At 42.8% G+C, this 23,922-nt stretch overlaps 1 protein-coding gene across 11 annotated transcripts in view; it reads left to right on the top strand.

Annotated features, from left to right (window-relative positions):
• CREB5 (cAMP responsive element binding protein 5) overlaps positions 1-23,922 on the top strand; it is a 263,313-nt gene that overhangs the window by 179,998 nt on the left and 59,393 nt on the right. For 10 of the 11 annotated variants that reach the window (XM_075493075.1, XM_075493084.1, XM_075493080.1 and 7 more), the window contains 2 exons: positions 7,418-7,544; positions 9,701-9,811. In XM_075493075.1, coding sequence (XP_075349190.1) covers positions 7,418-7,544; positions 9,701-9,811 — 238 coding nt within the window. The remainder of the gene's footprint in view (positions 1-7,417; positions 7,545-9,700; positions 9,812-23,922) is intronic. The other variant, XM_075493078.1, reaches the window with a different exon arrangement.

Genomic DNA, 23,922 nt, shown 5'->3' on the forward strand with positions numbered 1-23,922 from the left:
TAATGGGTCAGGCAATAAGACCCAGTGAAATATTTAGAGGGAAGGGAAGATTGAAACCAGCAGTTTCTAAGACCTGTAAGAGCCAAAAGGCAAATGTTAATGGGTTCTGTGAGGCTTCCAAGGACCTGCTGGTCCTTGTACTTATGCTGAATTTGCAGAGGTTCCTTAAACATATGTTCAGGAAATATAGGTGGCATTAGCACAATTGGAGTTTCTAAAGGCAAGATTTACCATTGACTAAATCTTTAAATAGAGTTTGGCCCACCAAATGCATTACAGCAGTGGGGCTGCTGATTTGTGGGGCTTTTCTCCTACGAGCTCAGGTGAAAAGTACAGAATTCTTAACAAATTTTGGAGGCATTTTTACACAGGTTTCTAGTATTTTACTGTACATATATCCATTCCCTGTCCTTTTTTTTTTTTTTTCTTTTTGGCTTATTCTTTTCCTTCAGTTAGATGCTCTGTCCCTGTGAATTAAAGCAAGCGAGCAAGAACGCGTTTCTGATGGAGTTGCTTTATTCCCGGTGAACAGCTTCTCAGGTGACATCAAGGGATACATGAATTGAGAAGTAACATCTGTTTGCTTGCTTTTGACTTCGTCCGTATCATTTCATATCTGTCTGCTGCATCTTGCTCCTTTTGTGATGCTTGTTGCTGAATTCCTCCTACCTCTATGCCAATGTATAGCTTGTTATCTTAATTGTGCCAGCTCTCCTCAAACACTTACATTGGCTTTCCCTTCACTTCTGAATCAAGCTTCTTGACTTTAAGACTTTTCGCAGCTTAGCCTTATCTTATCTCAGTCCTCCAGTTTCTCATTACAGTGTCAAGCATCACTTTCACTTTGCCAGTGTCTTTACCGTCAGCTAGTTTCTCTTTCCCAGGCTGAAATCTCTTCTTGTCCAACATTGGGAAAATACCTTAAGGTAACACATATATGGAAATATATGCACACTCTGTTTAAAAATCTCTACAGAAAGCATAGCTTTGTCTGGATGGTCCCCAAATCCTCTGAGTTACGAGCCACAATTTTCCCTCTCTAGAGTATTGCCCTTCCTGTGTCTCAATCTTAGTTACTCCTTTCCTCTTGCAAAGTTGCTCAGTCCTGTCATTTCTGAGCATGCAAGTTAAATAAAAAACATACAAAGAAACAAAAAAGCAACCGGAGGAGTGCCACTAAGCTGTCTGCAATTCTTTAGCATATTTATTTGCTTGTGTGTTCTATCTCCGTCTTCTACTTTTCATCTGTTTTGTGTCTCTAGTAAACACACTGTGTAAGAATTGTCTCTTATCTGTGTTTGTACAGTGCAAGGCTCAATGGGGTCCCGGTCCCGACTGGGACCTTTGGGCACCACCACAGTATAAATGTCTGCTACTGATAATAATAATCTGCCCACATCATGCAGATGTCTGAATTGTCTGAGAAATACAAACAAGGATCTTTACTAGGTTGGCAGAGAGCCATTGATTTTAGGTGCCAGTTTTCTTTTCCCCTGAATATGGTTTGGCTCTCTGAAAAACCTGGCGACACAAACCTCCCACTTCTTGGAAAGCTTGGCTCTCTGTTGATGCTGTGATTAAAACATCATTAAACGTGGGATACGGCAGGTCAGGTGAGGTCCCTGCAACTATGCGAGGTATTCCAAGTGCTTGTCTGATGCTTTGTTGTTGCTTTCCTTTGTGTTTGTTTTTTCTTTCCTCCTCTGAATGACAAACGAATAAATTGAAACTAGACAGAACTGCCCTACTTTTTGGGGGCAGGGAGCACCTCAAATAATGGGCCACAAATGAGGAAAGCTATAGTTGGATTGATAGGCTTAAATAATGGCACTGTGGATCAAATGACAGCAGACCAGCAGTAAGTGAGGCAACCCCTCCAGTCAGTACACTTTGCTCAGGTTAATTATCCCCTCCATGCCTTTGCCCTCCGACTGAATTTTTCAAATCTTGAAGCCAAGGACAGCACTTGGGTCAGGTACTCTGGCCTCAGTAGCTGCGGTGGAAGTGGTTTGCAGCTGGTCTGTAGACCCACATGCTCCAGTGAACTTACTTACTTTTTAGCAATGAGAAGCTTAATTGCAACAATACCTGGTTGTTCATGAGACATTCAGAGGGTAGACGGTAGCCAGCTGTGCTCATTCTTAGTGTGGTAGGCTACTTGGGTGCTTCAGCCTGAAAGCCACCCAAACCACATGCACATATTGACATACCCTGAAAAGATCCAGGCTGCTGGTATGCAGTGGTTGCTCCTCATTACATTGATCATAATGGTATCATTGCTGCCTTATTCACCCGTGTCTCCCTATTGCTTCCACTCGCTCTCCCTCGTTTTATCCTTGGTCTGTAAGTTTTCTGGGGCAGAACCTCACCCACGGTTTTTAAACCAAGGCTTCTAGGCACTGTTGTAATAAAAATATATATGTATGTACATACATATATATACACACATATATATAAAAATGATGAAAGTCTGGGCAAGCCTGCGTTGCGTAACTGGAGCGTGGTGCAGAAATCCCTGAGCCAGTGCTGACCCAACATGGCGAATTGCCACAGCACAACCAGCCACCTGTGGGCTGCTCCTCTGTGAGCTGGCTGGTCTGGAGGCCACAGAAAGTCAAGAGATGAGTTTCTTTGCTCCAGTGCAACTCCATATACTTACGGCTTTACTTTTTCCACACCGGAGCTAACTAAAGTAGAACAAACTGGGTTGTGGGGTAGGTATTTTTGCTGACCTTGCATGAATGCTACATGCAGGAGAGTAAGGAGCAGGAGAGAGGTCATGGTAAGACCCACTGACCCGGAGTGCTTTACCATAATAGAAAACGTACTGCAGTGGTACTTTAAATAGCATCAGTCCTTCTGCACGTAGCCCTGAACGGTCTAGGTCAGTATGAACCTAATCTCATGAGCAAATTGTCATCTGCAGAAACTGTCCTTGAAGACTACAAGTTAAGGGAAGCCTATTCTTTTAATAGGCGAATGTAGTGTTTAGTCATCAGACAATCTAGAAAACTGGGTCAGATAGGTGTTGCATCATAGCAGACAGAATATTTGGTATTAATCAAGAAGGCACATAGCGAAGTAGATATCACAGATACTTGATTACATTAGCGGAGTTATCTTTAATCGTTGGGTAGAGTCATATGATGGAACATGATCAAGTCACCATGGCTTAGCGGGGTACCGCCCATCTGTTTAAATGTTAGTAAGGATGACTCACGGTGTTAGCACGACCGTGCAGAGGGAGGGGAGCCAACATGGTCAGTTACAGCAGCTTGGCTAACACGTGGTATTTTACTAAGCCACCGTAACGTTATCCATCCAGGCCGCGTACGCCCAGAGAGATAGTGTACAAATGCTGACTGAGACTCCGTCGTGTCCAACAGCAGGCTCCTGCTGGAACACGATGAAAATTCTTAAAAGTTGGGAAAAACCCCACGGATGGCCAGATTTTCAGTGAGGTTGAGCACTTGCCAGTTCTCTATCTTATCTGTCCTTTATTTGTGGGCTGTTTGCCCAACAACCCTATTTATTTAGCAACACAGGTGCCAAGGAATTAAAATCCCTCAGTCAGCAATATTGACTGACAGGCTGCAGGCAGCACCTCCTCAGCATTTACAAAGAGAGGAGCAGAGTCGACGTGTCCAACATTAAAAAAAACAATTATAAACTCTCGCTGACTTTCTTTGCTGCAGGATAGAAAGCAACAACAAAAGAGATTGTGTTGTCCTTGGAAGGAGAAGAAATGTCTTAGACAAATTGAGTATCTCAGCCTGTACGGTTCTGTGCCATACACGTTCCCTGAGCTCTGTGCGAGTGAGCGCGCAGAAGCACGTGCCGATCGATGACCTGTATTCAATGTGGAAGCAATATAAGTATCCATGAGTACTGGCCAATGTCAGCTTCCCCGATGGGGAGCGGAATCTGGTGTGCATTATGTAGCACTTTTATTGGTGGCAGGAGCGGTGCAGACTTTGACAAAGAGGGTCAACCTTGAAGCACAAGGTTTCTCTGACTGCTCTGCACCTCTTTGCAAAAACACACTTGGGAACACGCTAGCAGGAGTGTAGCAAGAAAAAATACCTGAAGTACTGAGGATTTTTTTTCCTCTAGCTAAGTGTAAAGTATATGCAGACCCCCAAAGCGAAGCAGCATTAAAGGTGAAACTGGGGACAGCAAGGAAGCTTCTTTGCCATTTTAATAAATACCAATAATTCCCTTTTGCCCAAGTCCCATATTCCCAAGCTCATTAAAGCAATTTTGGAAATTTTTTTGGCTCTGGAACATACAAGCAAAACTCAAACCGTGCAGTCCCTTGAGAATCACTTGCACAAATTGCATAGGTCAGGCCAAAATAAGTTTCTGTCAAACAGCCTAACACCTAAGCTTATTATGAAACCGGTGGATTGTACAAAGGGTCTGTATGTGGGACAGTCTCAGAATGAATAAGGGGGGGGCTGTTGTCATGGTACTTGTTTTACTTTGGTCCCACTGAAAACTCAAGTGATATTTTTATTGAATGCATCGCTCCTGTCAGCCAGTGCAGTTCCCGTAGGCTGCGTCTAAGCCGGTGGACCCAGAGGGCTCCGGAGCTGCGGCGGGCGGGGGGGTGCACGCCTCAGCCTCGTCCCAGGACGGGCGTGAGAGTACACCAGCGCTTTCTCCTCTCCTGCCCGCTCCTCCCTGCCCACTCCTCTGGGAGGAAGCCCAGGGTGCGTCCGTGGCAGGGGCTGCAGCACACTGTTCTGCTCCTCAGCCACCCCGGTGCGGGGGTCTCAGCCCTTCCGTCTGGCGGCTGTCGCACGGACTTCAAAGTACGAGGTAGAGAGGACCTGTTTGAGCTTCTTGTCTGCTGCTCTGCAGGACTGCAGTTGCGGTGAGGATGGGCCGGTGGGAAGTGGACCCTGCTTGTGGGGGTCACCACAGCCTCTGGAAACCAAACTGAGATCGTTCTCCTCCTCACATTCAGCCTGGTATCTCCTCACTTTTTTTTTTCTTTTCAAAGGACCACTGAATCTGCTTTTCATGCTATTTTGACTCTGTCCTAATGATTCGTCAGTCCTGTTGTGTGAATGAGTGCTGGTACGCAGAGCAGCTGTGTTTTAAGTGGAGAGTAGGATGGGTCAGGGGCTGTGTACTTTATTTTCTGAGCTCATTTTTCCTGCACTACATCCATTCCACTTACACCAGCTCCACGGCTCCCCAGGCTTAGCCTTGTGCTGAGCTGACCGTAGAGTCCCCTATCCCCGAAGCCGATTCATGCTCCCTCACAGCGCTTCTTGCACCCTCTCCCAGGGTTACACCACATATTTGGGAGACATTGTCCTGAGTTTCTCTGGGGGGGATATGAAGATGTAAAGTACATCGTATTCCTCCGTCAGCAGATAACCAGGGAGGCATAGGAGGAGCTTCTTGTCTGTATCTGAGATACATGTGTTGTTGTTTTGGGGTTTTTTTCCCCCTTCTGAATAAGTACTGTATGTGTCTGGAAGGATTTTTAAAACATCCTTCAAAACACAGGCTTTTTCTCTCTGTGGAGAGCCAACACAAAAGGATGGGTTCAGTCATGTGCAGCTGCTAAAGAGAGGGCAGCTGAGGGCAGAGGGGTGGGAGGAGCAGGGGAGTCTGGCTACGGGGGGGCGGGCAGGGCAGGGACTTTGAGGTGGCATTTGTTGGGACAGAAATGTTTCTGGGGGGAAAGGGCTTGAAGAGAGGAGGGTTGAAGGACTGAAAGTCCAAGCATGGGAGATACTGGGGAGTTTTAGGGAAGAGGGGATTAGGTGGTTTGAGCTCTGGGTGGAAGAGGATGAGACTTGGAGGTCAGAAGAAGCTGGTGTTGCCATGAGACAGGCACCTCTGCTTTAGGAGCCTGGATGTGGTGTCCTCCCCATGGGGTGTCTGTGAATCCCATTGCTCACAGCCTTTGGCCTCTTTGCTTGTTGTTAGATAAATGGAAGCGACAGCTAAATTTAGAGGAGGGGTGTATGCATTCATGATAGCCAGTATCACTTACAATTGGAGGGGCAAGAAGTAAAGCCCCATCATTTGGTGTGACACGGTTCAGACCCAGTGGGAGAAGCGACTGTCTTCCCCCTCGCAGCTCTGAGGCTATGAATCTGCTTCCCTGACCAGCCCAGCCCGATTTTGAGGCTTTCATGGCTAGCTGTGGATTCGTCACTGAAGCAAAGGCTGCTTCTGCCAAGGCTGAAAGCCAACCTTGATGTTTAGAGGCTCCAAATGTCTTTAGGCTCTTTCCATGCTCCCTCCTGCAGAGGCTCTTCAAGCTCCCCGACTATGCCCCCTTCTCTCCAGTCCTTCTCATACCTTTAGGGGTATCTCTCCTGCGTAATAAACAGTGTAAACCGCGTACTGTACTGCAGAGCATCCTGCTCTGTGAGAATTTAATGTACTAACTTGTACTAGCAATGCTTGTCGAGGCACTGTATGTGAAAGCTTTCTTTTTTTCATGCTTTTTGAAAAGGTAACAAGTTACATTTATCCCAAACTTCAAGCAACTCATACCTTCTTCAAAACGAAAAGAACAAAAAAAGCTGATTAATTTAACTAATTCCCAAGACCACATTCTTAAAGGCTATTTTCAAAGAGTAGTCCCAGCTTTGTTTAATCCATTAATTTTATGATTCTTCTTCTTTGTGAGTGGGCCTGCTTTCTCACATGCACTCTTTTCCCTGTGCTGTACTTAGAAAAATCCTTCTAAATCTTTTGAACTCCTTTGCCAAAATAACTCACTCTGCTTTTTTATAGTCCGTACTTTTTGCCTTTACCAGCTACTTAATCTGAATGCAATTTTGCTAATTTTCTTTCTTTTCTTCCATTTTCTGTGCCCTGGTGGCATGCTAATTGGTAAGATCAGGAACCTCGCTTTGGAACCTCACTTGGTACAGTCTCACAGGAGCGAATAGAAAGAGCGAGATGAAATACTAATTTTAGCGTCGTTTATTTACAGGTGATAAAATTCCAAAATTATTTTAAGAGTGTTTAATTTTCTGTCATAGTCTGCAAAATTATCATCCAGATATTTTTGTTCCTGAGGGCTGAATTTACAGCAGTGCACTGATGTGGCATGCCAGGAAATTTTCCTGCCTTGTCTGTAGAAATCTTTTGCCGGCCACTGTAAGAGGCAGAGGTGCATAAACTGAGATGGGCTGTTACATTTATATTCATGTTCTATCAGATGAACTATACTGGTGCTTTAACCGATAAATAGCAGAGGGAAGGTGATTCATCTGTTTCTTGAAAACTTTCTGTTCTACTGATTTATGCAGGAGAGGACATATGCTGGATTGGTTTATCTGTGCCAGCTTGTCTAGAGTTGCCTGTGCCTAGCAATGGCTGGCACGGTAAGGCTTGTTTTGGTCTCCGTAGCCCATGACAGCTTGCTTTCCTTTTCTCCTAGGCCTGTCCCAGGTTCTCTGTCTTCACTACTGCACCTACACAACCGACAAAGACAGCCTATGCCTGCCTCTATGCCTGGCACCCTGCCCAACCCCACCATGCCTGGATCTTCTGCTGTTCTCATGCCTGTAAGTATTTTGGTTTGGGTTTTTGTGGGGGGGGAGGAAGGTTGTTTTTTTGCTTGATTCAGCCTATGCAGAGGTGAAAGTCTGCTGGATTGTCTAAAAAATCAAAATGCAATGAGCTAAGGAAGCTGGACCTTTTTCTCTGCTTCATCTTACACGAGAGTATTTCTGGTGCAGTTAATGGCATGTTAATTAGCGTGAGAGTGATTAGAAACGGTTTACATGAGACTACAATTTCTGGTTCTCACACTTGGTCATGTAGGTGAGATCAGTGTGTCTGTGCTGGAACAAAAAGATTTTTCTCAAGTCAGACAAAACTGGAAAAGCCATGTACATAAGTTATGCCAGTGGACTCTAAGTAATCCTCTTGTTTGTGGGAGATAATCAGCTAACAAGAAAAAAATGTGACTGACTTTTCCAGCCTGGTAACTTGCACTTAATTAGAATTTGGTCGTGATCGCTCTTCATCTTCCACTCATTTCTGCAGAGCTGGGAATATTCCCCAACTTCTGGGAGACAAAGGGTGCTTTGCAATTGTAGCTTCAAATTCTTAAATGATTTTATCAACCCTTTCAATATAAGACATTTGGGCAGACAAGGGGTGGAGATGAGTAAGGGTGGCATGGGGAAGAGGGGATTGGGAAAGGAGAAGTTTCTGTTTCATTGCACGATGTTTGGAAGGCAACCTGAGAGCGATTGACCGTGGGAGGGACGAAAGCACTGCTTGCTCTGGCTCTGCTGGAGCAAGGGGGACATTCCACAGGGCTACAAAGATTCAGGTTTGGCTGCTATTTGAGCAGTCATTAATAAGTTATTAATTAATAATGTATCAATAAGGCTCTCCTGGAATATCGACCAGGAAGTTCAACAAAAAAAATATAAGACATGTCACTGTGGGCAGGTTTTTTCTGGCATGATTCCTAAGGAACCTGAAACGGAGCAAACATCCTGCTTCAGTGGAAGCTCAGGGGCTTCGGGTTGCTTCTGGGGAGCCCTTTGGGTGGCTGTGCTTGCAGACAAGCAGGTGTGCTCTGGCTGAGAGCCCCAGAGATGTGAGCATGGAGGCGAGACGGACCCTATCCGCTCTGGCTGCCCCGGCCGCAGCTCCTGCCCCACAGCCCTCCTGGAAGGGCTGCAGAGGAGACGGCAGTGGGAGCTGCTCCTGTCCCATGGAGAGGCTGAGGGGCCCTGCCGGAGGCAGCTTCTCCCCCCCAGCAGGCAGTGGGATATTGCCCTCTCCTCCACGCCCAGCACCCATTCTTGCTGGGATCATGGAAGGTGGGACTCACTGCCTCGCCACAGGGCACAAAAAATAGCTCAGGGGACAAAAAAATAGATGCTTGGAAGAGCTCAGGAGGATTCAAAAGCTTCTTTCTTGTATGAGCCAAAGATTCAGGGGACTGGCCCGAAGCAAGGCAGGATGCTCAGCTCCAGTTGAAAGCAGCACCATAACCCTACTTACCACCCCTACCAATGACTAGCGGTGTAACAGGCCTTGCCTCTTTTCGGGGAAGACACTGCAGGAAATTATTTTATCCAGTCCTTACTGCCATTAGGTTTTATTGGAAAATTGTATCCCTCCCTCCCAGCCTAGTGAGATTAGCTTGCAGAAAGGGCTCTGAATAGCCAGGAGGAGTTCTGCATTGTTTTTTGCTATCTCAGCAGTACACGAAAGGTTCCCTCACGAGACATATGCAAAACTCTTCTCAGCTGAGCAGTCCGAGTGAAGGAAAAAGAGCCAACTTGTTTTCCATATACTCGAGATTGTAGATTTTTATTTATGTTTTTAACAAGCTAAGTTGGGCTGCACTGACAGGGGAAGCCACAACTTTATACAGCGATGCTTTTAAAACCACTTAACTCCGAGTGTTGTTATACTGAAAGGGAGAAAATCATTACAAAAAAGCGCAAACCTGGGTGGCTGCTACATTTGTTTAGTAAAGAACCCTTTTCTTTATAATTGGCTGTGAGTTTTCAGGGCCGATTCTGATGAAACACACGCCTGCGTGCATACACACATGCAATTCACGACACAGATTGTTATTTTTCCAGTCATGACTTGAAGAAATAAAGCTGAGTGCATTTAAATAGAAACCGAGCATAAATTCTTGCAAATGTCTCCAGACGTTTTCAAACTTTTTTTTTTTTTCTTTTAAAAGATGGAGCGACAAATGTCAATGAACTCCAACATCATGGGGATGCAGGGGCCGAACCTCAATAATCCGTGTGCTTCACCTCAAGTCCCCCCAATGCATTCAGAAGCCAAAATGGTAAAAAGAGAAAATAAAATAAAACTAAATTTTATTTTCTTATATTGCTCTTGCATACTGGTTACCCAGACAGTGGGGGATGTAGCCAGACACTGCTTACTTCATTCTTAGTCATATGTTATACTCTTTTTTAATACGCTGCAGTAAATTGCCTTTGTGTCAGTTTAGTCTATGAACTTTCAAGATGTTCCTAGTCCTCGCTGAACTCTCGGTGAGAGGGAACTGAAGTGAAGGGTGGGCTATCTGATCCGTGCTGGGTTAAATAGGATTTTTGGTGCAGATTAGTAGAATTTAAGCGAATGGTCTGGCTGGTTCTCTGATGGTGTTTGTGCTCCACAACTTGGCTTAAAGAAAATTGTCAGTTAATAAAAAGTGAAGTAAAACATGTCCGATGTGGAGAGAGTGTACATGGTCTTTGTTTTTTCCAGATAGGCCCATCGTGTGTCAGGGTAATGGCAGTTTTAGAAAAGCAGACTGAATGATGTATATAAAATTGCGATTTTTTCTTTTGCTTGAGTGCAACAAAGGTGTTGCTGTCAAAAAGAAGAGTCAGAATTTGGACAAAAATTATTTACTTATATCAGTCAAATGTCATAGTGGTTTTTAAAGTTGTTGTGTGTCTTACAAGGTCAAGGCTTCTCAGGCATATGTACTGGTATAGGATTCATGTAGGTAAACTAAACTACAAGTGGGCATTTGTAAGTTTTCCCCAGCTTTATATGCACTCTTGTGGAGGTATTCGGCACTAATATCCCTGGAACCGAGTTCATCAATGCAGAAACACTTAACGCTTTTTCAGTTTCAGAACTGCCATTTTCTGGCTAGTGGAAATACGAGGACAGAAGTTTGCAGTTTAACTCTGTAGGGTTTTTATCCTCTCAAGATATCTCACCATAGTGGAAAACAGGAGTAACTTCATTGAACTTCTTTCAGTGGCATTTTGCCAAGGTAAAATTGTAATATGTGAGAGAATGACATCAAGCCGACAAAGATTAAGCAACCACATGTTTTTATATATTTCTACTTTGCATGACTGGTACAGCTTTTAAAGTTGTTGTCATCTATCCTGAGGCAAAGAAAACTATCTTCTCGTCTATAGGTATGGTGCGCGCAAGAGACTCTTGGTTAAGAGCAACAACATAGAGGAGCTTATTCTATCTCTGTTTTCTTAGATCAGATAGGTCATGCCTTTGCCTCCCTGTTGGTCTGGGTTAGGCTGTTAACCCAACCTCTGTTAACATCCCATCTAAAACCACACTCCGTAAACATGCATCCAGTTGGCCAGAAGAAGAGCGATAGCCAAAAACGCTGGCTCCCCCAGCCAAGGAAAACCTGTGGTCAAGAGTTCTCTCTGCTGTACCACACAGTGACGGTGACATGCCAAATGGCAACAGCATCTGCAGCAGAGCTTGTTAAAAACTTTTTGGAATAGGCGAGTGTTTTTTCAACTCAAGCATAGCTGAGCCAAGCTAAATACTCCTTGGCTGAATAAATCTAAAACTGGCATCTGTTTTGGGGACTAAAGGTTCTGTAGTTTACTCTCCCCCTGCCACCCCCTGCTTTTTTTTTACTGGAAGTGTGAGGCTACTTAAGAACAAGATTAAATTATTGGTGCATATGGTGAGAATTCTGTGCTTTAATAGCTGAAACTGTACATTAATACAAATTACTTTTTAATCTGGATAAGCAGGTTTTGTCCCTAAACTTGACGTATGAAGGCACGGTTCTTTCAGACAGAAATTGCTATCAGTTCCAAAACACAGTATAGTGAACAAGCAGCCCCTTTGCTTCTCAGGGGCTTTCTGCCACTCTTCCAGAGGTGGAAAAAATCCACATGCATTAACTCTTAAGAGTAAGAGGCATAATTCAGAGTTCCAGGACCTTTCTTCTTTTTAAATGCAGAGGTTTTTTTAATATCCTATATTCTAGTTTTATACTTCATTTCTGCTTGAGCGTACACGTAATGTAAAAAGCCTCTTCGTTTAGCCACTGCTTTGAAAACAATACTCTGCATGAACACAAAGTGGAAAAAATGTAGGAATATTCAGAGCAAAATTACTTCTTACATGTAAGTTCATGAATTTTAAATCTGAATCATCTGTATTACAGGCATGTTTGTTCTTATTATTAACTATTTCACTTTGCTTCATGCTCAAAGCATAAGACTTCTTATACTCTGGTAACTTTTTTTAAAAAGTGGAAAACGAGGATGCTTAGTACCTTACTGGATTGCGTCCTGCATTAGGAAGGAATTTCATATTTCCCCAGATTCTGCTAATGCTATTACTGCTGGTGCATCCAGCACTGCATATGTTCTCTTTGGCTGGCCCCACTCTGCGAAGAATATATGTGCTGAACGCTAGGCAGAGTCATCTAAGCTGCTTGCAGCTAATGGCTGCAGTATCTGGAGAAGTTTGGGGGACTTTGGGCCTGATTCATCAGCCGTCCAAATCCGTGGCAGATGGATCGGCATTTTCTTTGTGCCTACATGAGAGAATGCAGGACAGGCTCCTCTAGATGTGAGACCCAGATGTGAGACCAAATCCTTCTGGCCTCATGCACATGAAAGTACGTACCCGAGCAATGCAAGCATGATTTGTTATGCAGCAGTCGTAACACTATTTGGTGACTCATGTGACTTAATTTGCTTCTGTAAAATAAATATGAATAAATAATGTAAGTATGGATGCTGTGTGATGCCAGTCTTTTTAGAGAAAGCAGATAGATGGCAAAAGATTCACACCCTCGACTGGTCCCTAATCAGTTTGCAATAGGAAGTGGAAGCCAGTCTGATAAATACATATATGAGCATGTACACAGGCACATATAGAATGTGTGTTGCATTAATGTTTCTATAATATGCAATTTATTTATCTATTCATATTTTAATCAGCTTGTATTACCTGGCATTTATAGAAAGCCATATTCTGCCACCCAAAATGCTCGTTTTCTGGTTTAATTTTTTCAGGAGAGTGTTACTTCAAATATTAAAGTATTGTAGATGACATCCCAGAACTGATTTAATTTATCACAATAATCTTAGTTTCCCTCACAGTGTGTCTCTCAATTAGGTTATCACCTAATGCTTTAAAACTGTCCTAGTAAATGAATGAGTGAACATCTAAATCAATACCGCTTTCATCTTAGATTCAGAGCTGAGTGGATAAAACCTTTCTGCTGCCCACCAAAAACACACATTGATTTTGTATTAAAATATATTGCATTGGAAAGTGGGGGAAACATATAGCTGTAAGCGTACATGGTAAAAATACGCAGAATAGCACGTGTAGCATATTAACGTGTGGTTCAGTAGGCTGAGAATATTATGAAGTCGGAATTGTGGCGGTGCCTTTGCCTTAATATACTGCTTACATACAGTTTGGTTTGCAGTTTCAGAGTATTCAAGGTTTTATAACTCGGAAGTGCAATACCGTGTGGATTACCGGAGTGAAAGATAAACAGTGTGCACTGAACCGCTGGAAGGCTGCACGAAGGCAGGTCTTGGTGGTGGAGCTGATGCCTCTCTATCTGAATTTTGCAAGGCATTGATCTTTACCTGTAGAGATTTATGAGCTCTGAAAGGAGGTATAAAAAGCAGGCTGGCAATGAAAATAATCTAGCTTAAAAATACAGTTTTCGATTTGACCTGTTAATTTTTTCTTTCAGCCTCTCCCTCCACCCCTTGCTGGATATGTAGTTTTATAAAATTTAAATAAAATATAATATGTGTGGCTTGGCTGTGCCTGCCTTCCTGACAGAATCCGTATGGTTCTTTTTAAAAAAAGAAAAGAAGTGGTTTCTATATCAGAAGTACGTAGGGTTGTGGGCTATTGTTTTTGCCTTGTACGCATTACTAGGTTGAATAGGAATAATAAGAAGATTAATTTGAAAGTGTCTATCAGATGTAAGAATGAAAACGTACCAGAAAAGAAAAACAATAAACCAGTAATGAGCATGTTCCTAATTATAATGGTAAAATATCCATATTAACTGAACCTCATAATTTACCTAAGAGCTTTGGCGGAGGAGGAGAGGGGTGAAAGAAATTGTGGTTAGCCAGTTGTCAGCAGCACTAATTTTTATTCGACTTAATGAGAGTTAAGGGTCCAGATCCCACTGGTGGCTTTGAAAATCCCGGTCCAAGCGTCGCTCAGCTCTCCATCCCAGCGGAAAGGCAGGACTGGCTGCGGGGACCTGGGTGCCTCTCCTGCGGCTGTCAGACAGGCACCGCTCGCTTTCTCCAGAAACACAGCGCCTCAGCCAAGCGGGAAGGGCTCGGCTGCAAAGGTGGCCGGCTTTCCTCGGTTGCAGACTGGGGGCTGTGTTTGGATGGAGTCTTCTGCTGCTTCTTGTTTCACAAGTAACGTGCGTTTCCGTGCCCGTGAGCTGTGGTGGTGCAACGGGTGCAAAGGGAGAAACTGCTGGCGTAAAGCCCTTACCCCTGGCCCCAGTTTGGTACTTGGCTCAGCCATTGCAGCGGCCGTTGGGTGCGGAAACAAGAGTGCTGCCCTAACAGCAGTGGCATCCTGGGGCAGCTGGTGGCCTTGGGAAGGGCATCCCGCCGGGAACCAGCTCTGGGCCCAGGTCCGCGAGGTTTCCATACTGGTTCCAGGCAGGAGGCTGGCGCAGGCAGTCTGGGCAGGATCAGAGCCACTGAAGCTCTAGGTTTAGCTACTTAATGCTTCATGACTGAAGATATTTTGTTAACTATAATAAACAGTTTGAAGTCCGTGTTTTCCTATCAAGCTGGCTGGGAAAGGAGCTGCTTTAGTAGAGCAACACACATTGCTTCAGGGCCAGAAGGCTTTTCTTCACACGGATTCTGGACTACTGAGCAGAAAGAAAAATGTCACATCTCTGCAGAGCTTTCAACAGCAATTTCTCATCTTGTCCTTCACAATAAAGCAATGAAAGCAGCGTAAGAAAAAAAATGTGCCAAGTGAAGCTTTCCAATTTAAAAATAAAAAGACTTGTGACAAAATTTCCTGTATCGGTAACTGAGAAATGGTTTCAAGGAAGGGACTGTTAAATAGTTAAAAAACACGGTGCTTTTGCAACTGTTGACAAAACTCACTGTTCCGAAATTGTATCTCCTGTTACATTTGCGCTTGTGTTTTAAAGTCCCCAAAGCCAACCTTTCAGTGCGCTCCTGATCTACACTTTAAAACCCTCCCTGGGCAGTAGCATTGCCTGCAGACAGTATGCCTCGCTGTGGATTAAGGTATTAACGTGATGGGTGAAGCTAATCATTTTTTGTTTTGTTTACTGAAACAGGACCTTGTACCCGTCATGCCTAAATGCTGGATTATGAACTAGACTGGGTAGGAACTAATTCTTCTTAAGCTGTCAGTGGCTCAATAAGCGCAATAGAGAAGCGAGGCGGTTCAGTTACTCATAGCTGCTGCGAATATGTGTTGAATATTTGATCTCGCTTCTCCCGAGCGCATACAAATTGCGTTGCTTGTTGCAGACACAAGTTGTAACAATTCCTTGCATTCTTCTTTCTTTGTGTCACTTTATCCTGCGGTGATCTTATCAGCACTATTTCCCTAGAAGAACTTGGATTTTTATTATTTTGTTTGCCTTTTTTCAGCTGGGTGTTAAAATGACCTCGCTTTCTCCCCCACCCACCAGCCCTCACCCTTTCTCTTTCCCTCTGTTTCTCCACCACCCTCTCTTTCCTCAGAGGATTTACCGTCTTTGTAGATTTGTTTCTCTTTCTCCTTTTCCCTCCAGTGTCCACCCTGATTTTGTAACCATAGCAATAATTGAAATAGAATCCTAATATTTGCTTGCTGTAGCTGTCATCTAGCCCAACACATGAACTTCTGGCTTTTGTGTGTTGTAAGGTTTTGAAACTTAAGTCAGATGCATCTGTATACGTGAGGGCGACTTGTTTGGTGGTGAACCATCCCTTGCAGAAAAGGTTTTGTTTGTGTAAAGTTGTGTGTCAGTGGGAGCTGGTGCAAGTAAAAGCAAGTCCTTATGGTAGCGAAGCCAGGGAAAAAGGAAATTATAAAAATAAAAACAAGGTTGTGCTACAGGGAAGTTCTGCTTCGCATAGATATATTTCAGTCTTTTGCTTGGAATTTGTACAGCTTTCACTTTCCAAGATTTCCAAGCTGAATAATGAAAGTTGTTTTGCACTTCAGGCCGCTGCGCGTTAAGCCCAGCGTTTGCTTGGGAGGTACGAGTGCATCTCGTGACAAGCGGTGGGCTTTGCAGCGGAGGGCATGGTGTTACGCACTTTACCAGCTCCATATTTTAACCACTGAGGACACAAGAGCTGGAAGCAAAAATCTCATGGCAATAAATCTCTTCTCTATGGACAGGCTTAAAAAGCATTTTCTAAAAACTATACAGTAGCTAATGAAGCAGTTTATTAATTATGATAGCGTTCCTGTGAGATAAATAATTTTAGACTGTTGAACTGAGAGAGAAAAGTGAAGTGACTCACTAGAGGCCACACAATTTGTCAGTGGAAGAGCTGAAACAAGCACAGAAGAATTTCTGGCTGCCAGTTCCAGAAAACAAAACTTCTGTCTGAGTACAATTTATGTATCTGGGGTTTTTTCAAGTTAATGTTAATTATTAATATGGTAATATCAATATAATTGTTGAAATACAGTATTTTCTCATGACTAGTGAAAGAATGGGGAGACTCTGAACTCCTCAAGCTTACAGGGGGTACAGACTCAAATTTAGGATTCAAATCCAAAGGAAGGTGATGGTTTGTGTTTGGATTTAATGCCCCTGAAATTTCCTGAACTTTACTGATGAGATTTTGGCTCAGAATGACAAAAAATTAACTGATCTTCTGAGACTTCTGTCATCCGAGATGATGGAAGCCTTGTGAGATCAGCTTCCCTGGCATCGTGGCTTTCACTGAAATCTCGGGAGAGCACTCACTTTCACATAATGTCAACCATATCCAAACCAGGACTAACGAATACCCCTGTAGAGCTCCTTCTAAGATCACAGGCATATTTGAAATACTGCTGCAAGCTGTGTTCAGTCTGACGAAATGCTCACAGCATTTGTTGTTCCTTCTGTCAGATATGGCCGGTGACACTTTTCAGTGGTGGGCGGGTTATATACTGTCTTCCAGATGTTCATTAGTGCAACTTCTCTTATTTATGTTCAGAGAGTTATCAAGGAGGTAATTTAAAAACTCGGACAGGCTGGGTCGCCCACCCTGGAAACACTTACGCAGCAAACTTTGCTCCAGTTGCGGTTTTTACTAGCAGATTGCTGGCCAGTAATGTTTATCTGAGATTTTAGCGTATGAAATGCTATGAATAATCTTCCCAAATGTGCTCTGTAGTCAGACTGCGTGGGATGTAGTGTAGTTGGTCGTGTCCTCTGTGCTCTGTATCTTACTTAATATACACTTACTGCGTAGCCCACCTTACCAGACTCGCCCAGGGGCCCCGAGCAGTCTTTACTCACAGCTTTTTGCTCGAGGACTGATTGCAATTTCCCTGGCAATGTGGGCACCTCCAAGTTACTCCGCTTTAGATAGTTTACACCATTTAAAGTGACTTATGTTACAAAGAAGACAGCAAAATTCTTGATGTAACTGGAATCATTTCCCATTAGTATTGCAGAGGCAGGGGGAACATGGACTTTGACCAGCTAAAGATGAACTTTAAAGATTTGCCTAAAAGACTGTCAGTCTTTTAGGAATAGAATTTAATTTATGCAAAACCTCCCTCTTCTAGTCATGGATGTGCTGTTTTTTCTCCTATTCTATATATTGAAGTCACACTGAAACCAACTCATAACCATATTGAAACAATGTTCTAAAAATCTTATTTTAAGATAGTATCAAATTCTTGATTTAGTAACAATATCAGCATGGAAGTACTTTAATTTAGGATTGCTACCTTTGTTATATTTTCATTCATGAAAGCTTGGTCTTAAAATTATGTTGTAAAAAAAAAGAAAGCTTTTGTAAAATAGAAAAACAGCAGCCAGGATTCCTGTAGCTTTGTTTTGCAGTCTACTGGAAATGATTTAAAACAAAATAGCCACCTTTTCACTGCAGCTCAACTTGTCTCCTCTCCTCTCCATTTTAATTTTCCAAAATAAGTGTTCAGAAAGGAAACAAGCCCCATAAGCAGCTTAAAATGAAATTTCACGCTCCTCTAGCTTTAAAAAATCAGAGGCAACATTTTTGGTATAGTCAAAGATTACTTTTAAAATTTAGCCCTGATCCTCAGCTGCTGTAAACCTGTATAAATTCATTGACTTCAAGGGAACTGTGTGGTTTTTGCATCAACTGAGGACCTAGTTTATACTTCTGAATCTCAAAATTTTCCTTTAGGCAAGCTCTGGCCCTTCCACAGTTTGATACTGCCAGGTAAGCATTTTGTTGGTTTTGGCTTTTGGTTTTAATGTTATTCTTTTATTTAGAATACATGTTATTCTTTTTATTTAGAATATATATTTGCCTCTTCTTTTTGCACACTGGTGTTTTGCCAACTCTTTCAGCATCTTACATGAACTTTTTCTGACTTAATTTTTCAACTCTGCTTCCTATAGGTGTTCATTACATATATTTAATGATAAATTATTTTCTCTAAGCCCCAAAATAATACCAGGAGATTTTTTATAATTGAATCATCATACCAGGAAATCACCGGGAGTTTTTGACTTTCCTATATCAATGACAGGTATTGGTACCTGTCCCTAATGATTCATAATGAAAAATTGCCAGATATTCCTTTGAAACTGATGGATGATTCATGTTGTTATATTTAGGCCACATTATTCTGGAATGTTTAAAGTAGACTACAAGCCACCTCTGGGTATACATGTGCAAACATAGAGTACATTTTTAGTTTCCCATCTGGAAATACATATAAAGTCCAGGGCTGTTTTCAAGTTGCAAGAAATATTGTTATATTTTTATTATGGTATTTCAGTTCACACTCATACTAATATGAAAAGTTTAGTAATGGCATATCCTCAATACTGCCCTCAAATGCCAAGGTTACACATGAAGTCCAATGGGATCTAGCAAATGTTTAAACTTTTATTAAAGCCCAAAGCCCAAAATAGACTTTACTAGACCTGTACAAATTATTTTAAATTATGTAAATATTTTTAATATGTCTGGCTTCTGACAGAACACCACTATACACCGAAGTATGACATTTGCCTTACTGTGCCAACTTTTTGCTTTTTTTTTTCTTCCCCAAATACCTAGCATCATTACTGGATTTGACTAGAGTCTGCTTTATGTGCTGCTTGTGGTTCAGGAGAAATATATGTAAAGAGGATGGACTGTGTTCCCGACTGTTAACAGAAGCTCTTTAGCATGAGGTTAAGCGTGAACTTTGCTTTGGCTGCCAACATAGCAGGCAGGAGATAGCCAGGATAAGGGTGGGTGAAGTCCTGATCTGCTTTCCATCTGATGGCCATGTACAGCTGCTCTGAAGGCTGGTGTTGGTGTGCAGTGTGTCTGTGTGTGTGTGTCACAGGAAACTATGTATTTGGGCTTTTGTAACAGATATTGCTCTAACTTCATCTTCTAGGAATCCTCTTAAATTAAAAAATCCTGCCAAAACATTAATATCTGGATGTGTACAAAATCTGGACTGAGTACTTCATTTAAACAAGAGGCAGTCATAGGCAATAGTAACAGCTAACAATCTGAAGAGCTCCAGCTTTGTTGGTCAAATGTCTGCAGGTGTGCATGTTTGTGTAATTTTTTTTCTTTTCTGTGGTTTTGGTGGTTTTTTTCTTCTTCTTCATTCCATGTACTTTTACTGTGCAAGCATAATCTTATCTATGCCTATTTGACTAACTTTGTCTGTTTATTTATTTGTGCATTGCTTTATCTTTTGTTAAGAAACCACTTTTCCTGAAATACTTTAGAATGTTGAAGAACAATAAATAACTGAAAGTCCACCCATATTATCCAAAAATCACTTACTAACATTTAGGATGACTACCATTTGCATGAAAAATGGGAAATTTGTTCTGCTACCTCAATTTGCAGAGAGTTGTCAGTCTTCTAAATGATGTTAGTGGTGGATTAGTTTGATTGGAAACTTGATCCAAACAATGTTTGAATTAGTTGAATAAAGAGTTCCCAGAGGTAATCTCGGGTTTATGTGAAAATTGGTATATAAATACATCACTGCTGAGAATTAAAATAGGAATTAATTGCCCTTGGTGAAATTTGTGGTTACTGGGATTGTCCAAGGATACCCGAATCCTTCATTTCAGAAAACAAGGTAGCTTCATGCCATTTTAAAGATTTTAGAAAGTAAAACTTCCCTTTCTTCTACACTTAAAATTCAAGATGTGTTTATACTAGTCTTAGTAAAACTCGTATATATGAAGCTAGTTTAATACTGCCCACAAAAATCTAAATAACATAGCTGTGACTTGTAGTACCCATCCAGCATGTGCTTTCCTCCTAGAGTAGGAGCTAGGCTAGCCCTAGGGCTCCTGACCACCACAACCTGGGCAATGACCCACTGGATGAAGTGGCTCTAGCGTTCCTCACTTTACTAGTTCCCATCTTTGGTTTGTCCCCTCCACAGTGAAAACAAGAGAGACGATGAACATGCATTTCTGTGGAGTGTGTAAGATCTTTCCGCAGAGATTTTTAAGGTCTCAGGCAGAAGTGAAGCTCTCTTGAGCTGCATGTGTGAAGGAGATGATAAGCAACCAGGATTAAGTCCTGGATGTCTTTCACCAGAGATGCTGTAGATCATGCTGAGAGCTACATTTCCCAAAGTGTCTTTCTTTCAGAAACACACTGCCAGCCTCCTGGCTGTTACAGGACAGGAGAAATCATGATGTGCACGTGGTTGGGAAATGGCATTTGCCTGAAGCTGTGGGCTGCCTGCAGGTCGATCTCCATCTTTTGTTTCTCAGTGGAATGTTAGCATCATGAGTGATGGACCGATATCCACGCAAGGCTAAAGGTGAGAGCACGTATGCCCAGTGCCTCCCTGCAGGAGCCTCGGCAAAAGGCAAGGATAGGAGCCCAGCAGGCTCCGTCCAGACTCCAGGTGCTCCCAGTGTCGATACTGGGCAGCCATGTCCAGTGAGGAGAGAAGGTCTGCAGTCCTGGTGCTCCTGAAGTGAAGGAGAGTATGTGCCCTCTCTGTGGGGTGTAAAGCAAGACCCCTGCCCCCCGGTGTTTGTAAAACACCATGAGAGCCCAGTTCGCACTGGCAGACGTCTCCTGCCCCTTCGCAGGCCTTGGTGGTGGGTAGGCACTGGTGCTGGGCTTTGCTTTCTGGGGACCACGTGCAGGAAAGCTGACAGTGCATCTGTGTCTCTGTGGCGGCTCTTCTTCTTTGAAGGAGAAAACCACAGAAGACACACCTCCAAGCTCCTCTCCTCTTCATTTACACACCCAGTAGGTAACGTTAGCATGGTATCAGTGAACACTGTACCTGTCCACTTGAATCTCCACACGGCATTTGATGTATCTCCCGTAATAAATTATGTACTTCAAGGAGCAATAGCAATAACTGAGATTCTTGAGATGAGAAGAGTCACGTTACCAGAAGTACCAAAAAGGCTGATTAAAATTAAATGGTAGCAGACAACAGTTGTGTTACAAAGGAAGGCTCGATTACAGCCAAGTCACTTTCTTTGCTAACCTCTGACTTATTTATTTCTCCTGCATGCTGCAGTCTGCATACTCTTTCTGGTTGTAATGAGCATTAATTGATTAGCTGGATCTATGAAGAGCTTGAGCACTCGTAAGTACTATCCCAGTGGGTACACAACTAAATAGTTTATGAGGTAATTAGTATTTTAATGCCTTTTCTAATGAGCCTTTTCAGTAATGAAATCTCATGAGAACATTATTGGTTCATATATATTTCTTCAGACACAACAGAAGGTAAGCTAATGCTATTAAGAGATTTTAAAGCTAGTTTATAAAATGGTTTTTAGTAACTTATTTTTGAATACTTGCCTTGGTTCATTTTGCTTTATTAAAAAAAAAAGGCATCTTAATTTTTCCCACCGCTCTCTCTCTTGCACTCCTCTCTCCTGACAGAATTCTGACACTATACTGCAATTTCAAATAATTGGGATAATTTCTGAGGCTGCTACCCGATCTCCTAAGCTCAGCTGTAAGTAAATAATACCATACTGTCTGAGCGTGTTGTTTCAGATGTGTTCTCATCCTGGGAAAAAAAACAACTCTGTGCCTGGCTGCACAGTGCCTTGGATTTATGACTGTGTCAAGTTTGAGAGAGTGACCAACCTCTACAAAGCTTTTCAATGTCAAGCTGAGCTCTATTCTGGAGACTCGAAAGCAGCACGGACCTTGCAACCATACAGGCAGTCTTACTTCACCTCCTCCTTCAGGTTCATTGGATGTAGCCCGTTTAACCCAGGTTTAACCCATAGTGGGAAGGACAAGTCCTGTGCCTTGCATTTTATTTCTCCGGTACCTAAAAGAAGACGGCTTCAGGTGGCTTTGCTGGGAAGAGTATTTCAGTGTGTGAATGGCTCATTTTATCGTTGGCCATGGGGACAGTACTTGCTTTTTGTTCTCTGGAGATCACAGGTATCAGCAGCTTTTTATGTTCTCATCTCTTCGGGCTCACTTCTTCCAGCTGGGAAGTGCAGTCTTGCCCTGAGTGGGACTACGGCCGCAATTTAAGAGCACATAGCGATGCTGTGAAACAGCCCGGGCCAAAGGCTGAAGCATGTATATTTTGGAAACCTGTTTCATAAATTAGTTTTACGTAGTCTAGGTGATGTATGCCTTAAAATACTTTGGAAACTTCATTTTAACTTAAGGATGTACAAATCCTATTTCACACTAGAAGCTGTAGCAGTAAGACTGTAAGAAATTCCTCTATACAGATCTCATTATGTAATGTAAGATGTAATGAGTCTAATTTATCCTTGGGGTGTCTTTAATGGTGTCAGCACAGTTTCACGAAGGATGAATTTGGCCTAGGGACACCACCACCATAAAACCTGACTGTCTTCCACTCTTATTTCTCTCTCTGTCTCCAAAGCTTTATTGAGACATGTCACTGTGATATATTAATAGCCTAGTACTTTTTGATGACTCTAAGTTATTAGTAGCATGTGTATTGTTTTCTTCAAATGAATATGAAAAGCCACATTTTCAGTTAGGGTAACTGTAAAAGCCCCCTCCAGAACATATAGAGACGGTGTCCTTTGACTTCACGTATTTGACCTTGCTTGCAATACCATGCATTAGCAACGCTTAGGAGATGAAGAACGCCCAACACTGACCACTGCTTTCCACGCTGCCTGCCATCTCCACACCCTTTTGCAACGTGAGACCCAACAGCACAGGAAAGGCTAACGCCTCCTGTGTCAGCTCCTAACAGCACCCGCAGAGTCTCGGGTTTTCCGCGCTCACCCGTGTGGTGCGGTGGAGCCCTCTCCTTAAGGCACAGTCAGACGCGCTCTTAGGATGGAGGCCGAACAGCCTAATCTGTTCCCTCAGCTGAGATTTGGTAGCTTCTTGTGTCCATGTTCATGGTCTGTTTAAAATGCAAAATAAATCAGATTTGCCTGGATTGCCTTCAGAGGTGAGCCAGCCACCCTGGCTGCTCTGAGACCCTCTGCAGGGTCAGCAACCCGAGGGGCTGCGCCCATGCCAGTGCCTGGAGGAGAAAGTTCAAGCGAGAAGGTGCACATCAGGTTAGCAGCCCATGAGTAGAGGAAAAATATCCTCAGAGAAATATTTTGGTTTCCATTCTGGAAATTTCGTAGAGGGTGTTTCTGCTCTATATTCAGAAGCTTCCTTAGGAGAGAAATGATCCGTGAGCTGTCTCAGGGTAGGAGCACTGAACTGTCTGTCTTTGATGGCCTTTGGACTTCGCTAAAGCCATCTCTGAACACTAATGGAGCACACTCAGAATTAAATTGAGGTGGTGGGGAGACTAGTTGCCAGACATTGCTTTTGATTTTGGTAATATTTCTTTTAAACTTGAAATGGGCTGGAGTTGTTTTGCTTACTTTTTTGGAGACTCTCTATTTTTGTTTGTGCTTCTTGAGTCATCACCTGTCTTTGCCAAGACTTTATTACATCTAACAAAAGGTATATTATTGATGCACTGTGGCATGCACAAAGCCTTTCTATG

This window comes from Mycteria americana, chromosome 2, assembly GCF_035582795.1.
Source record: "Mycteria americana isolate JAX WOST 10 ecotype Jacksonville Zoo and Gardens chromosome 2, USCA_MyAme_1.0, whole genome shotgun sequence".
NCBI classification, from domain to species: domain Eukaryota; kingdom Metazoa; phylum Chordata; class Aves; order Ciconiiformes; family Ciconiidae; genus Mycteria; species Mycteria americana.